The sequence below is a fragment of the Notechis scutatus genome, chromosome 2, assembly GCF_049901735.1.
Source record: "Notechis scutatus isolate UNSWTSFEM ecotype Mainland chromosome 2, rNotScu1.2, whole genome shotgun sequence".
NCBI classification, from domain to species: Eukaryota; Metazoa; Chordata; class Lepidosauria; order Squamata; family Elapidae; genus Notechis; species Notechis scutatus.
Genome location: NC_142010.1, coordinates 100,937,172 through 100,954,196, shown reverse-complemented (window position 1 = coordinate 100,954,196; position 17,025 = coordinate 100,937,172). Strand labels below are relative to the sequence as shown.

The 17,025-nt window shown below is 37.8% G+C and overlaps 1 protein-coding gene across 8 annotated transcripts in view; it reads left to right on the top strand.

Annotated features, from left to right (window-relative positions):
• Positions 1-17,025, top strand: part of PRKACA (protein kinase cAMP-activated catalytic subunit alpha) — a 66,938-nt gene that overhangs the window by 34,384 nt on the left and 15,529 nt on the right. For all 8 annotated transcript variants that reach the window (XM_087955574.1, XM_087955569.1, XM_087955571.1 and 5 more), the window contains 3 exons: positions 12,885-12,946; positions 14,706-14,834; positions 14,924-15,022. In XM_087955574.1, coding sequence (XP_087811700.1) covers positions 12,885-12,946; positions 14,706-14,834; positions 14,924-15,022 — 290 coding nt within the window. The remainder of the gene's footprint in view (positions 1-12,884; positions 12,947-14,705; positions 14,835-14,923; positions 15,023-17,025) is intronic.

Here is a 17,025-nt window from a genome sequence, read left to right as displayed (position 1 = left end):
ACTATCTTCTAACCCCTTGGGCCTGTGTTCAAAAATCTAATGACTAAGGTCAAATTCATGTTCAACAATTCCAGCTTCTTTTATGTAGACTTCCTGTACCAGTTTCATTTAAAAAATAAAGCCACTATGTGCTTTACAGTATTTAGCACTGGTTAGAGCATTGGTGAGGACTGACATACTCAAATACAGATAGTCCTCGACTTTCATTTAGTGACCATTTGAAGTTACAACAGCATTGATAAATGAGTTGTGGTCATTTTTCACACTTATGACCATTGCAGCATCCCCATGGTCCTGTGATCAAAATTCAGATCTTGGCAACTGACTCATACTTATGAAAGTCACAGGGTCCCAGAGTCATGTGGTCACCTTTGGCAACCTTCTGACAAGCAAAGTCAATGGGGAAGTCAGATTCACTTAACAACCGGGTTACAACTTAACCACTGCAGTAATTCACTTAACAACTATGGCATTAAAGGTTGTAAGATGTGGCAAAATTCACTTAACTGCCTCACTTAGCAACATAAATTTTGGGGTCAATTGTGGTCATAAGTTGAGAACTATCTGTACACTCTTACCCATGATATTAACTGTATATTTAGTCAAAACTATCTGTACAGTACATTTTTTCTGTATGGGTGAATTGAATCAGGTATGCTACTTTTAGTTCCTTGACCAGAATAGTGAGATATCAGTGATATTGAAAAATGTAAGTTCTATACTGTTTGGTACTTTTTAAAAATATCTACAACTTCCAGAATGAAATCTGCAAATAGAAATTGTTTTTAACATAGTTTGATTGGAATTTCAAACACTGCAAAAATTATGAAATGAGGGACTTGTCTAGACAGTCTCCGAATTGGACACAGTTGAATGGAAGAAAAAAATCCTAAAAATATTTGCAAATGCTAAGGCTGACTTTTGCTTGCTTTGAGCTGAAGCTCTTTAGCTGTTTAAATACCCCTCTGAGATCAAACAATAGTTATACACCATTGCCATTATTTGCCCCTCAAGAGACTTGTTAGTCAAAATGTTTACTTTCTATAGGTGTTGTTTTGGAAACCTTGTTGGAGGAAATGTTCCCCAGTGCTGAATAATATCTTGATTTAACCCTCCAGGTGCCAAAAGTAGAGAAGTGATGTTAAGTTCTTATCTCTGTTCTGAGTAATACTATCGAGTAATGCCACTTAATGCTGAATTACTAGAATTGACTTCAGTATTTTTGCAGTTTTTCCCCCCTTGGGGAATTGTACAAATTGCATATTTGCCAGGTGATGAGCATGGACTAGCCTGTGGCATTCTTCAGTGATAGAAAATAGCATTCAGATGGGTATTTATTACAATATTTCATCCTAGATTTTTATCTAAATAGTTTCTAGACTGGACTGAAAGGAAACAGATGGTCACAGGAAAAACCAGAAGAAGAAAAACAGCCAGAAATTTAGAAGTAGTCATACAGTAAGAGCTTTCTTGGGAATGAATCCTACTTTTGAAGTGGAATGAGCAAAGTGTTTAATGAATGTAGTTGAATTGATAAATCCACATTGGATAAAGAACACTCACATCTCAAAAATAGGCAACAGACCAGTATAAATAAAAACAACATTCTTTTTTTCCAGATTCATTGTATTGTACTGTTGCATCTATTCTAGGGGTTCATTGCAGATAAGTGGTATTCTAGTTTTGTGTTGGCTAGACATGAACTTAAACTAGAGCATGAACTTAAATACCATAATTTGTCAGGATATGTGTACAAAATAAAAGGTGCTGGTTTCGTTTGATATATACAGTATACATCAGCTGCTTCTTTATTACAAATTTATTTTTTCTAAACACTAAGATTTTTATTAATAGCGTAAGGTTCATTTCATATGCTGGTTTGTTTTTTTGTTTTTTAACCAAATACAGTATGCTATCTAGATCTAGAACATTACAGCTTTTAAGCTGTACAGCAACTTAAGTGCAAGAACATAAATTTCCAGACATTGAACTCCTAATCATTTCACACTTGGACTACTGTAATGCATTCTACATGGGGCTACCCTTGGAGAGCATTCAGGAGCTTCAACCAGTGCAAACCACAGCACCGTGGGCAGTCTTTGAGGCTCCTAAAGAGCCTGACATTATAACCACTGTTCCAATAGCTTCACTGGCTGCTGGTTTGCTTCCAGGTGCAATTCAAGGTGTTGGTTATTATCTATAAAGCCTTGCATGGTATGGGTCCAGATTACTTGAGGAACCGTCTCACCCCTATGGGACAAGCCCGCCCCACTCATGCTGGTGGAGAAGGAATGCTACGGGTCCCATCAAGGAATTCCAACTGGTGGGGTCCCGGAGAAGAACCTTCTCTGCCATGGCCCTTGCCCTTTGGAACATGCTGCTCCTGAGGTGAGATTGGCTCCCACTCCTGACTTAGATACAGAGTTGGAAGGGAACTTGTAGGTCATTTGTCCAACCCTCCACCCAAGTAGACCCTACACCATTTTTGACAGATGGCAGTCCAGTCTCTTCTTGAAAGCTTCCAGTGATGAAGCTCCCACAACTTCTGAAGGCAAGCTGTTCCAAATTGAATCTCTCCTTGTTCAGTTTCCATCCATTATTCCTTGCCTGGCCTTCAGGTGCTTTGGAAAATAGCTTGACCCCCTCTTCTCTGTGGTAGCCCTTCAAGTATTGGAACACTGCTATCATGTGTCCCCTGGTCCTTCTCTTCACTAGACTAACCATCCCCAGTTCCTGCAACCGTTCATCATATATTTTAGTCTCCAGTCCCCTAATCATCCTGGTTGCTCTTCTCTGTACTTTTTCTAGAGTCTCAACATCTTTTTTATAGTGTGGTGAACAAAACTGGATGCAGTACTCTAGGTGTGGTCTTACTAAGGCTTTATAGAGTGTTTTTTATGGAGTGGACTTTCCACAAGACCTAAAGACCTGACTGCCAGTTGGCTTGAGGCCCCAATGGGGGAATATCACACTGGAGGTGGTTGACTGACATATAATAGCAGTTCCCATCCCCCCCATATACTGCTCCCTTCCCATCTTCAATTATAACTTGTATTTTATTGCAATTTTAATGTGGTTTTATAGGTATAGTGTGTGTATACACTAATGAACATTCACATACACATGTGTATAATTTTATTTTAATGTTGTAAGCAGCCCAGAGTCGCCTTATAGCAAGATGGACAGCAGATTTCATAAATGGATGAATGTATGATAGGTTGGTCCTCACTCCTCGAAGACATTCTTCCAAACTGAGATGCAGGAAAATGAAGTAGGTCTGTAAATTATGCTTTTGATAGAACAGGTTCATGAAAATCCTATTCAGATTACATATGAATTATTGGTGATTTACCAGCTTCAGCAGCTTTCTTGGAGTAGTGCTGCATGCTGAACAAGATACTCTCTTGATGAAAAGCTTATGCTTTTTTTTTTTGCTGACGGAAAGAGAAGAAGGGTTGAAATTATATATCTAATTATCACAGTTTCTGTGCAGTGAGAGATTATACATACACATGGGGAATAATATGAACTCAGAGGATTGTGTGGTCATCAGTGCAGTAAAGGTGATTGTTCTGCTTTATTGCTTGGTATTTTTATTAAGATTGCATTGTCTATCCGTATATGAACTAGTTATTGTGTTTAGATACATGAAGTAGATAGCAGTGGCTTTGAAGGATTATTATTACTATCCCTGAGGCTTATTTGGGGTAAATCGCTATATTAGGCTCTGGTGAGATTAAAGAGGATTAGTTTAATCCATATGGTGGATTTGTTGAGTCTCGCCAAACCAACAGAAATAGGTTTGTTTCCTTTGTCCTAAAGGTGCTTTTTTCAAGAGGCAACTGGACTTTCTGGTTTTTCTTTGAAGACCTGAAGAAGAGAGCTGAAGAAGCTTCTTGTATGAGAAGCGAAATGTCTTCAAATTAAAAACAGAAAGTCCAATTGCCTCTTGAAAAAAGCACCTTTGGGACAACCATGACCTGGATGGCTTATTTGTTTATTTGATTTGTCAACAAGATAATAGGTATAAGTATAAACATAGTTTTGAATACATGAAATGGATACAAATAAGAAAAAGAAAAAAGAAACAATAGGACAGGGACGGTAGGCACGTTGATGCGCTTATGCATGCCTCCTACAGTCCTCAAGTATAGGTCTACAAAACTTTTGCTAGACCTATACTTGAATACAGCTCATCATTGTGGAACCCATATCATGTATCTAATGTATTAACACAATTGAAACAGTCCAGAAATATTTCACAAGAAGAGTTCTCCGCTCTTCTACTCATTGCAGAATACCTTATGCCATCAGACTTGAAACTCTAGACCTAGAAAATCTAGAACTATGCCGCCTCCGGTCCGATCTAAATATAGTATATAAAATCATACATTGCAGTGTCCTACCTGCAAATGAATACTTCAGCTTCAATCATAACAATACAAGAGCACACAATAGATACAAACTCAAGGTTAACCGAACCAAACTTGACTGCAGAAAATACGACTTCAGCAACAAAGTGGTCAGTGTCTGGAATACTGTGGTTTCTTCCCCAAACCCCAAAAACTTTAACCTTAGACTGTCTACTATTGACCTCATCCCTTTCCTAAGAGGTCTGTAGGGGGCGTGCATAAGTGCACCAATTGTGCCTACCGTCCCTGTCCTATTGTTTCTTTTTATTTTTCTTATAAGTATCTATCTCATGTATTCAAAACTATGTTTATTCTTATACCTGTATCTTGTAAGCGATTGACAAATCAAATAAATGCTAAAAAATACCAAATACTCTTAGGAAAGGGGTGAGGTCAAATCTCCATAGATGTTTGCTTCCTTTATTTGTGGAGTGCCACCAACTTCATTGGGGCAAGGGAACATTGTGTTATGGAAAGTCTTCGTTGCAACTTTGTTAAAATGAGACATGTGTTATATGTTTCTCCTCTTTTGCTTGCTGAATCTTTTCCTGAAACATTTGTTGTACTGGTATTCCTTTGTAATGCTTGCAATTCTGGCAGTGGTTGAAAATGTGTGGTGTCTGTTAGAACTGAAATGGCTGGCAGATCCTATTCAGGCCCTCCCATCACTGGATAGTGATAACAACAGTTAGCTGAAAAGGCACAAGAGCCCTCTGGTGGTCAAATAAATATTATTTCCATAGGCATATTATCTCAGTCTCTGGTAGGACCCCGAGAGCATTACTCTGCCTCTAAGAGCACCAGTGCATTTACAACTCATTTGCATATTTGTTTTTATAGTTAAAATGTATTGGTATTGTTCTATAATTAGTTTTTAAAATACCTAGTTTTAGTGATATTTATTTATTAAGCATATAAATGCTATCAAGTTACCCTTTTTGCTTTCTACTATCCAGAAGCTTCTATATTTTAAATATGGGCGGGAGAGTCCATCAACTGGACTTTGCACATTCAATATGGGATAAGCTGTTATTAACCTCCTCCAAAATTCAAATCATTGTTTTCTTGGGGGAACAAAGAGAAGAGTCACACCTAGAATTAGTAGACTATGTGAAACTAACACATACACACATATAAAGTAATGGGGTTACTGGCAATGATTGAACGATCCCTGTAGGAATCCAAAACCTTGCATTCCAAGTTGGAAACGGTCCCAATCACCCTGTCTTTAATAGAGTGGGGGGATTATTTGGGGTAGGTTAGAAAGCAAGATATGTGAGTCCCAATCCTTCTGATAAAGATGGGCCACAGATCTGTTACAGCTAGAAATACAATGCAAAATTTGTTTTATAAGGACTTACGTGATTCTTACATGATGTCACCACTGGCTTCCATACAGATGGACCCTTCTAGATTTATGGATATTTTAACATAACTGAGAATTGTAGACATTTTGGTCTAGTAACAACTTGTAAGGAATGTGGGCTCTCTATTGAAACAATATCTAAACAGATGAGTTACATGTTTTTCAATGACAACTGTGTTCTCTAGGATCTCTCTCTCTCTCTCTCTCTCCTCCCTCCCTCTCCCTCCCTCCCTCCCCCCTCCTCTCCCTCTTTGTAATAGAAAGTGGGGCCTGTGTTCCACTGCTCAGAAAATATTTATAAGATGCTAACACAGAAGGTAACAATCACTTAGTAAACATTTTTTAAAAAACAGATGTGTTAAAAATAAACATTATAAAACCATAGGATATTAATTAGGGAAGTAAAAGGAATTAGAATTGAATCTTAAATTAAGGGAAAAAAAGATAGTTGAATAATACTGTATCGTAGCATGGACTACTGGGGTTCTAAAACATCTAGGAAAAAGGTCACAAAAGAGTACAGGTCCACTTCCTGCTGTAATGGAGCCTGGAATTTCTGTCAGATGTCATAACGGTCATAAGTCAAGGCACGCATGTCACCAATGCAATTTTATAAAAAAAAATATAGTGGTTGTAAGTGAACCCATTGCCACAGTAAGCATTTGCCGGAAACTGGATGTAAATGTGCTTTCTGGGGGTCATAAATCACTGTCATAAATCACTGTCACTTGGCAGCAGAATGCTGTAAATAATGATCTATGTGGCTGAGCACCCAAAATGTGATGACATAACTTGGAGGGGGGCCAGACTTATGAACTTTGAATCCAGGTCATAAGTACCTTTTGGGAGTCCCTCACATACTTGAACAATAACTAAGCAACCAGTCATAAGTCAGGGATAGCCTGTTTGAATGTTTCTGCAAAGCAATCTTCAAGCTGGATAATTCACACATGCTGCTTAATGGTAAATGAGATTCAAAGTTTAGCAAATGCATAGTATTCTCTGATAGGACAAAAGAAAAGAAAAGAAAAGAAAAGGAGCGTTGTCTTACCTGAACACTTCTTCTCATTACGACGATGAAGAACTAGGTCAGCGCATTGTGCTGCTGAAAAGGACAAACCACATAGTGGACTGATTATGAAAGGGATTGCAAATGAAACTAACACTATATGTTGGTAGTCGGCTTACCCTCAGAATACCATGCAATTTCAAGTCTAATTTCAGAATATATATTTTAAAAGGATGTATAGGGAAAAGTAAAGAAATTCATAGATACTGGAAAATATAGGAGACATATCATGCATTTTAGTAGGAACTGCCTTTAAAGAAAGTCTTAAAGATCGTTTATTATTCCTGTGAAGATAGAGAGTAAGCATTCCTGTTTCAGAACATTATCATTTGAGGCTGAACAATAATATGACAGCAAATAAATTCAGGACAGATTTTAGTTAATTAGTGTTTTATGCAATGGATAGTGAACTCAAGAGATTCACTGCAGGAAATTTGGCTAGTTGTTTCTCAAAACAGTATCGTATATTGCAGGTAAATCTATTAATAGCTGTAAATCATACAGATTGTAAACAAACAGATTATATCTCTGCTTGCCAGAGTCTGTCGGCAAACAGTATGGAATAATTATTGAGTCTGCCCTTGTTGGAAAAACAATAGTGGACTAGATCAGAGTGTACAGCTTGAGGTACTACTCTATGGCAACTTGTGGCCTGCAGAGACCTTCAAAAAATGTTGTAAATTATCATTTGTATAATAATATAATTATTAACACGTGTGTGTGAGTGTGTGTGTGTATCACATTAAATATGTGTTTAGAGAAAAATAATATAACTGATATTTAAAATTAAGTTGTGAGTCACAATAAAATATAATTGCTGTTCTGGCCTTGCCCATTATTATCTGAAGCTCCCAGCACTTTACTTGGCAATCATCTGTGGCCCTTGGAGCAAATACATACATACACCTTTGTATTTAATGCTGGAGAGAGGCAATCCTTAACATACTGTATTTGTGTCTGAGTAAGAATGCACTGTAGTCACAAAGAACGATACTGTACATTACACATTTAACGGCAATGCATATTTCATTTGGGAGGAGACTCCCATTTTCCAAGATGCAGTATAATAAGAATATAAAGATGTATTGATGTTGATAACAATGTATAAAGTTTTATTTTATGTTTTTAAAATTTGGAAACTTAATAAAATTTATTTAAAAAATAATAATATAAATGCTTGCCTACAAACATGTTTATCCTGCCCAGAGTCAAGACAGCATATGCGAGATGAACAGATTTTTTTGTCCAAAACTAAGGCTGTAGCTTTAACAAGTGTCCTCTTCCTGAGGCTGAGAATATTGTTGAGCGTAGGTGTAAATATTTTTGGTCCAAGTTCAACTCTGTCTGTTACACCACAATGACTGTGACAACATAGATGAAAGCTGGGGGAACATTGCATAATATCTGGATTGTGTAGGAAACCCCCTGTTATTGAATAGTTTCTTAGACCATAGAAAATAAATCTTGACATGATTTATACCACATGCTTACCCCAGATTAGTTAAGGAATAACTGCATTCACAATGTGTGAAGCTTGCTTATTATTAACCTTATGTGTGATCATTGCTTTGTTTTTCTTTGTGTTGTGGGGTGAGGAATAGACAGTTCTGCAAAGTCAGCCTCTTTAGGTCTGTGATCCAATGAAATGGGCAAACTAAGAAAAGGGATTTTTCAGGAGCCAGCTTAAGAGGGTTATGTGATCACAATCAATGTCTTAAGGTAAGATTGTGTTCCAAAATTAAATAAAAAATAAATTACAAATGAACGGCAGGGGGATCAGTTGCTCACAGCAGATTTCTGGGTCTTTATTTTATCCTGGTTGGCCATCTGAATTTTAAGAATCCTGGCTCATATATAATGGAGGAAAAGGGAATATCTTATTCTTAAGCATTTCATCTTTATTAATGTATTTTTATTATGAAGACATAGATTTGTATACAATGATGTTTCTGAACTTTTGTGACCAAGTAGCTTGAACTTCGTTGTGGACTGAACTCAAATGTGAGGAGTTTGTCTTCCCAACTTTCCTACTCTGTCCAACTGCTCTGCTTACAGTAGCTGCTAAGGAGTCTTGTTGATAATTTATATACTGCTGAATCTTATGATTCACAATGGTTCAGTTCTTCCCCTGCTAAGATAGTAAGAGAATATATGTGAGGGTTTAGTTGGAAGTTGCTTCATGTTGTGCCAGCATGAGTACCTGCCTAAGGTGGGAGTCAAATTAGACCCAGTGTTGAGTCTGGCCTTAAGTAAGGCTTGTGATATTTTGCCATAAACTCAGGTCCCTCTGATTCAGAGGTGGTATTCAGCAGGTTCTGACCAGTTCTGGAGAACCAGTAGTGGAAATTTTGAGAACCGGCAAATTCCACCTCTGACTGGCCCCGCCCCAATCCATTCTCTGCCTCCCAAGTCCCAGCTGATTGGCTGGGTCTTCTTTTGTTGCCCTGCACAGGAGAACGGAGCTGGAAAGCAGGTTAGTGGGGTGGGGAGGGAATGGAGATTTTACAGTATCCTTCCCCTGCCATGCACACCAAACCACACCACACCCACCAAGCCATGCCCATAGAACCAGTAGTAAAAAAAATTGAATCCCACCACTGCTCTGGTTATAAAAAAAGTGAATGACCTGAGGTAGAAAAGGGAACTGCTAATCCAGATGGGTCATACGGAGTCTAAGCATAGAGAGAGCATGCACAAGAGAACAAAATACCTGGTTTTTCTTTGTAACTGAAAAAAATGCTGTGAGGAACGGGGAAAAAGGCTGTGCAAGAAAGGGTAGGCGAGTCTCTCTCTCTATAAGTAAAAAAGATAAATGTAGGCCAGACAGGCTGTGAACTGCAGCTAAATGTCTGCATGTCTCAGGAAAACTTCTCTGCTGCATTGTGAAGGAATTGGGAGGACTAGGGTGGAAACATCACTGATTGTGCTCAGCAGCATTGTTCTTTAAGGCAGCCAGATGGCTTGGTGCAAATCTTGCAAAAGCAGGTATTTTAAGGTTTTGTTTTTTGTTTTTTGCCTTCTGGGTTTCATATTGGAAGAAAGTGCAGTCCTTTGATATAGGAAAAGCCCTTTTTTCTAGCAATAATAATGGCAGCAGAAATCTCTTTCAGTAAGTGAAGAGAAAATGTACGTGGGTGAAAAAAAGAGAGTCAGGGTTCTGGGAATGTACTTCCAGGCCATGTTTCTGTATCCAGTATAGAACTGGGAAGGACTTTTTTTTTTTACTGCTCCAGACCATTTTAAGTAAACTATAATATGTTTGTCCCTAATAGAGGGCCCCTGAGGATTCAACTTCTAAGTTAATATATATAGAATAACTATGGTTTGGAGACTTCCTTAATACAGCAATGTGAGCGTAAATAGATTGCACCCCTTACTATTCAAGCAGTACTACTCAGTTTTGTCTGGTAAAATTTGTCTTCCATTTCCTAATTGTAACATTGGCAAGATGCCATTGCTCAGATGGAGACTTTGACATGAGGTTGCCTGATCGCTTAAGCTGTACAGACTCAGCCTAGAGCTACACCCTTTGCTTTCTAAAGCCTATTCTTCTTATGTTGGCAGATCTCCATAAACGTTGACTATTTCATGGCAAAACCCAACGTTTTATAATCAAAAACAATATAAAGCTTACATAATGGACATAATGAGGATATGATTATTTGTCTTATAACCAACCCAAATTGTATAAGTAGTAGTTTTAAATAATTTAAGTAATTAGGTTGTGGGCTCTATTTCTCTTCCAGATTTGCACATAAAAGTAACAACATTAATTATGTTTATTTTACTGTGGTATAATTAAAGTAGAGAAAAGGGGCTGGGATTTTTGGATTCCTACTATTTAGGAAGAAAGATTTCTCCTCTCCATCATACCCTCAAATGGTTTTTGGAAAGCTTGTCTAGTTCTGGAATTCCCACTACTATAGTCATTGCCTTAGAAACATAAGTGCATAACCAATGGCTTCCTGGATGAGATCTCTGACTCAACTAGTCCAGCTTTCTGTTCTCATAGTGGCCAACCAGTTGCACAAGGAAGCCCACTAGTCTTCCAACATGTGGCCTTCAGAAGCGGTCCCAGGCTAATAAACATTGCTTCCCATGACTTCTGTCCATTGGTCCAAACCATTTTTGCAGCCAGTCAAGCTTGTGGTAGCAGATTCCAAACTTTAATTATGTGCAGTATAAAAATAAAATGTTCCTTTTGTCTGTCCTGAATCTTCCAGGATTCTGTTTTATTGGGAGTTCATTTTTCTTTATGAGAATGCTTTCTCAAAATTAAATTATGTCAATCAGTCCCACCTGTGTAGCCTTATAATTTGATAGAATGTATATTTCCACACACAAACACATCATGATATGATATCTAATTATTGCTTTAAACATATTGCTGCAGTTGCTGTTTTCCATGAATTTGTGGTGACTGCTGAATGCTTAAAAGGAACATTTTAGTTGCAAATACTTCCATTTTTCTCAACAGTTTGGAAGTATTGAATGAGTTCCAGAAGAATCTGTGCATGCTCAGATTTTTCTGAGAAATTCATTTCTAGAAGATGCCCCATAACTGCAAGTTCAAAAAAAATAAATGATAGGATCTGTCATGAAAATTTCCTTAAAGAAGGAACGTATTCATGAAACTTCCAGTTGTAAAAGCAGTTGTATCAAATTCCAAGTTTTGAATTTGGCAATTGCCATTCTGAGAAAAAAAATAAGAAAAGCTTTTTAGTCTTAAATAGCTAGTGGATTCACCATTGCATTTTTAATCCTGTTCATTCGCTTGTTTTCTGAAACCTGGGTGAGAGCTCAAAGTGTCTCTACCTCACTTGTTCAGACTGTAGTAGTTGCCTGCTCTTGATTAAATGGCTGGGATCCCTGAAACTCTATGTGGCATGTGGGGAACATGGACATGTAAGAAGAGATAAGATTGGTTTTTGTTACCTCGGCATTTTGAAAACCAAGTAAGGCAATCCTAATTTTTTTACAAGTTTATTTGTAGTTTTAAATGGCATTTTAATGTACAGGTAGTCCTTGACCTACCTCGTTTAGTGACCGTTCAAAGTTACAAAGGCACTGAAAAAGTGACTTACGACCATTTTTCCACACTTATGACCATTGCAGCATCCCCATGGTCATGAGATAAAAATTCAGATGCTTGGCAACTGACTTTTGTTTATAACCGTTGCAGCATCCCTGGGTGCCGGATCACCTTTTGCAATCTTCTGACTAGCAAAGTCAATGGGAAAGCCAGATTCACTTAACAATTGGATTACTAACTTATCAACTGCAGTGTTTCATTTAACAGCTGTGGCAAGGAAGGTCGTAATATGGGGCAAAACTCACATTTAACAAATGTCTCGCTTAGCAACAATAAATTTGGGCTCAATTGTGTTCGTAAGTAAAGGACTACCTGTACTTTGGTTTATTTATCATCTTGGTGGCATCTCTGGGGAAGTTTCTAATAAATAAATAAATGCTGATACCTTCCCAATATTAGGACATACCATTGGAGCTGCAAAAATCAATGTCAAAGAATTAATGTTTTCTGTAGCTTTTTCCAGCCATTCTAATGGCCATCCATATTTTTACAACATGTATAATTTAACCCATTAAGTATTATGCTGATAGGCCTACAGACCAGCAATTGTAATCTAGAACAGAGCTGATTACAATGGAGCTTTTTCAATTATTTGGATTGGATTTGGGGCTCTTAGAGTAGTATGGATTTAATAGGTAAGTCTTTATCATGTGTTCAGCCAGAGATCACTAGCTGAATCCTGGAGAGATCTGTGTATGCTATTTTCTACTGTCTTGGAAACAATAACTCCTTACAAGTCAGACTTGTTAAAAGAGGCTCGTTTTGGTCTATTGAATGAATCTAGTATTCATTAATATGCCACTCAAAGGAGTGAGAGAGAACCTTGTTAAAAAGAGACTCTTGCTTCCCACTGAAGTCTCCTTGATTTATATTATTTAACAGTTGAGGTCTTCAAGCATCTTTCTTCCTTTTCAACATTGTTTCTTCCCCTCTGCTTTCTTACAGTGAAAGAGTTTCTTGCAAAAGCCAAAGAAGAATTCCTTAAGAAATGGGAGAATCCATCACAGGTATGGTGGTGCCTTGCATTTCTCATAGTCAACTCTTTTTTTTTGTCTGTAGGAATAATGAAATGAAAATTGTTCTTCAGCCCAATTTTAAAATGACAATGGGTATGTAGAGGGAACCACACATTATTAAATTTCCATTGGACTGAAACTGCATTTAAACAAGTTTGTCAAGAATTCTAATGTTGCCTTATAGAATGCTGGCACACTTAAAAACCAGTGCCATGATTGTAGATGTATAGTTTAATGAAAAGGTACTCCTTCTTTCAGATATTTTGAATCTTTGTATTATCTTTATGAAAACTTATATGGCTCCAACTGATACACAAAGGAAACAAAATCCACCTTTCCAAATTTTGGAAATGGTTTCATTTATTTCATAACAGAATAATCCAACATGTACTATCGTCTATATGAAAAAATAATGATCCTACCCCCCCATCAGTCAGTTCAGTTGAAAGGATACCAGTATGCATTTCAGGTTGCTGGTGGTTACCTATAAAAACCCTTCCTAACTTGGAGCAGGCTACTTACTGGAGCATCTCTCCACTGGGGCATTTGTATCCTGTTAAATCTAGCAAGAGAGGCATATTCTGGGTCCCATGCCTGAGAAAAAGTCATCTTTTGGGACCCAGAAGAAGTGTTGTTTCTCCTTTGAGACTCATCCCTTGGAACATCACCCACTCAGAAATTATTTTACTGGCCTTTCACAAGTCACTAAAAACACAGCTTTGTTATTAAGCCTGGGGAGGTGACAAATATGTTTTGTGGTTATGCTGAGTGTTTAGGAGTGAGCCTGTGTTCTGGTTAGACTGAGAGTTTTTGGCTGCTGTCTTATGCTATTTCTGTTATTATTTATTCTGGTTGTTTTTATTGTTTTTATTCTGCTTTAATTGTTAGCTGCCCAGAGTTGTGTATATGAGATGGGGGCCATATAAATTTCCTAAATAAATAAAGGCCTATATGGGAGTGAGTGCTATATTAAATAATTGAGGCTATCTGTACAATTAAAAATTTACCCATGGTTCAGATTCCTGATCTTGTTATTTAATTGTGATTTTGTTTAGTGTTTTATATGTAAATAATCTTGAAATATATAACATGTTTTTTCTCTTTGAAGGACATTATTTTCCATAAATTTAGTTTGTAGAAGTTACCTGTCACTAAGAATCAGCAGTGTTTATCAGGATGGTTGCATGTACAAGGAGTGGACAAATGATACAAACTGTTCAAAAATATTCAGTTGCCCGCAGACCATGTTCTAAGTAACAAAATGTAGTTCTCAACCTCAGAGTCTTTTCTCTCTGTTCCACTATCTAGCCTGGTTGCCTAACTAGCGCATTGGGATTTATTATGCTGTTAGACTACAAACTCCAGGTTGTGGTGGTCTTATTTTACTATTTGATAAGTGTTGTTGGCTAGAGCTAAAATATATATTAATCTATTCTTGGTGGATTAAGTTTGCTTGTTCTGTTTGTCCTAGCCTACTGAAAGGATTTACATCTTGTGCCCTCTAGTGGTAGAAGCCTAACTCTTCCAAATCCTACATAAGAGATTGATAATAGATGAAAATAATAGTTGAACACTTGGCCCGAACATAGAAGTGGTGGAGGCCTTTGAAATCACCTATAATATAGCAAAGGAAGTGGGCTATCAATCAGACAAAACCTAATCATCCCACAACTTGAAGCTTTGTCTCTCCAAAGGTAGTAGCTATAGCCTGTTATACAAAGCCATTTCTCCGTCTTTCTCCTTTTTGCAGAACACATCCAGTTTGGATCATTTCGACCGGCTCAAGACCCTGGGTACAGGCTCTTTCGGAAGGGTGATGCTTGTGAAGCACAAGGACTCTGGAAATTATTTTGCCATGAAAATCCTTGATAAGCAGAAAGTAAGTCTGGACGTGCTGATGATCATTGCTTTGCAAAGCAGGATTGAAGAGGAAGCTGTACCTGACTTGATCTTGTTTCTGTATTGTAGGTTGTTAAACTGAAGCAGATTGAGCACACCCTCAATGAAAAACGCATTCTTCAGGCTGTGAACTTCCCATTCCTTGTCAGGCTAGAGTATTCTTTCAAGGTAGGTGATGTCAAGTAACAGTCTTTCTCTCTCCCCTGCTGGATTCGTAATTCTCTGAACATCTGTTGCTCTAAAGTCATCAGAAATTTGGCTCCAAGGAAGAATTTTCCTTTTTAGAGACAGTGAGCAGATGAACAGAGTGAGTATCTTCACGTAGTGTCCTTTGCAATTAAAACACATTCAAACATTTAGCAAAACTTATACTCATCATAAATTTTCTGCATGCAGTAGAAGGGAAATAACAGTGTTATTTAATGTTGAAGTGTCAATCCTGGAAATAAGTCTGCCCCTGAAATGAATGTGCAACATTCTGAAATGTGTATAAAATGTCTTAGTGATGATTTCATAGTGGCAGCCTAAGGGGGAAAAAAACTTTGAAATGACCAATATGAAGCTGCCATAGTGAGCATATGGGTTTAGGATACGTAACATGACATCATACTGCTTTACAGGCTTGACCATTCAAAATGCTCTAAGGCACAGGTGTCAAATTCAATTGTGTCACGTGATGTACCGTGACGTATTGTGATGTTTTTTGCCTTTGCAGAGCCAGTCTGTGTAATGCATCCGGCCCGCGGGCCGCCAGTTTGACAGGTCTGCTCTAAGGGTTTCTATTACTTAACCCACCTGTCAGACCAGATTATAAAAAGCCATTAAGCTCAACCTATCTTTGCTGTAAAGCACAACATGAGTTTTAAAATCCTTCTAGTATTCTCCATGTTTATCACATAAGATGGGCTAACCTGTCTTGATATTGTATCTGGGCTTTGCTAAAAACCTTGAGGTCCACCAGATGCAGAAGAATAGATCTAACATGAAAGACTTATGAGTCCAAGAATGTGTCCTGAAGCAACAAGCTCATGGCCTTTCCAAACAAAAATCCTCTCTAGGTTAATCACTTCCTTTGTCCAAACATTTTATATTTTATTCCAATATTTTAATTTATGATTGAAGGAGAGTTGTTAAACATCTAGGAGCAACAAGTCATCTTTATCTATTGGACATCACCAAAAAGCTTACCAAAACATCCTGATCTACCTTCTGCACAACCTTGAGCTAAGATTATGAACTAAATACTTGTTTGAAAATATGCCCAGTTGAGATCAGTGCTAGTTATTTCCTCAAGCATTGCAGTCCTTGACAATAAAATACCAGTGTAAATGACTCAATTTGCCTGAGACATTGTACGTAGTTTATGCAGTATCAGAACTGTACAACTTGTAGAGAGGAAAGGGCCACATTGATAAATTAAAAATCACCATGAACTCTAAAGGAATATCTTCCTGCCAATCTGCTTTTCCATAGCTAACCAGTGGTGGGATGCTGCCGGTTCGGACTGGTTCACACGAACAGTAGTTCCAACGATCAGTTGGCCCCGGCCCCGCCCTATCCTGTTTTTTATTTCCTGCTTTGTAGCTCATCTCAATTGCGTGACACAGTTGATCCCCCACCCCCCACTGTTCTACTTACTGTTGCTGACTTGGAAGGTAAGCAGCTGAGCTTCTAAATGCTCCATTTTCAGTGCTGCATGCAAGCGCACGCTCACCGAACCAGTTGTTAAACCAGCAGCATTCCACCACTGTAGCTAACGAAGTAACGGCAGTGCTGGAGGTGGTGATTATGCTTCGAGATGCTTGGCAGTACATCTTTTGGGGCAGTGGGTAATAGTGAATATATTACTTTGTTAAAAACACCCTCCAGTCTGCACAAAACTCCTTGGTGAGACACATGATGTACAAGCCTTGTATGTTATATAACATCTGTTGACTCTAGAGATAAGGATTGAAAGTTGATTCTAAACAATTGTTTATTTAGTAATTAGTCACTTTTAAATTTATGGCAGTGACTTCCTAACAGCAATATTTAGGACTGAAGTCTTACATTAAAATGTATCTCTGCATATTTAATTTGTCCCATTGTGGGTGAGAATAACTGAACTGTGTAATAATGTGTAGAACTGAAATAGAAGTGGTAATCAATGGGTTCTTATGCTACTTCTTAAG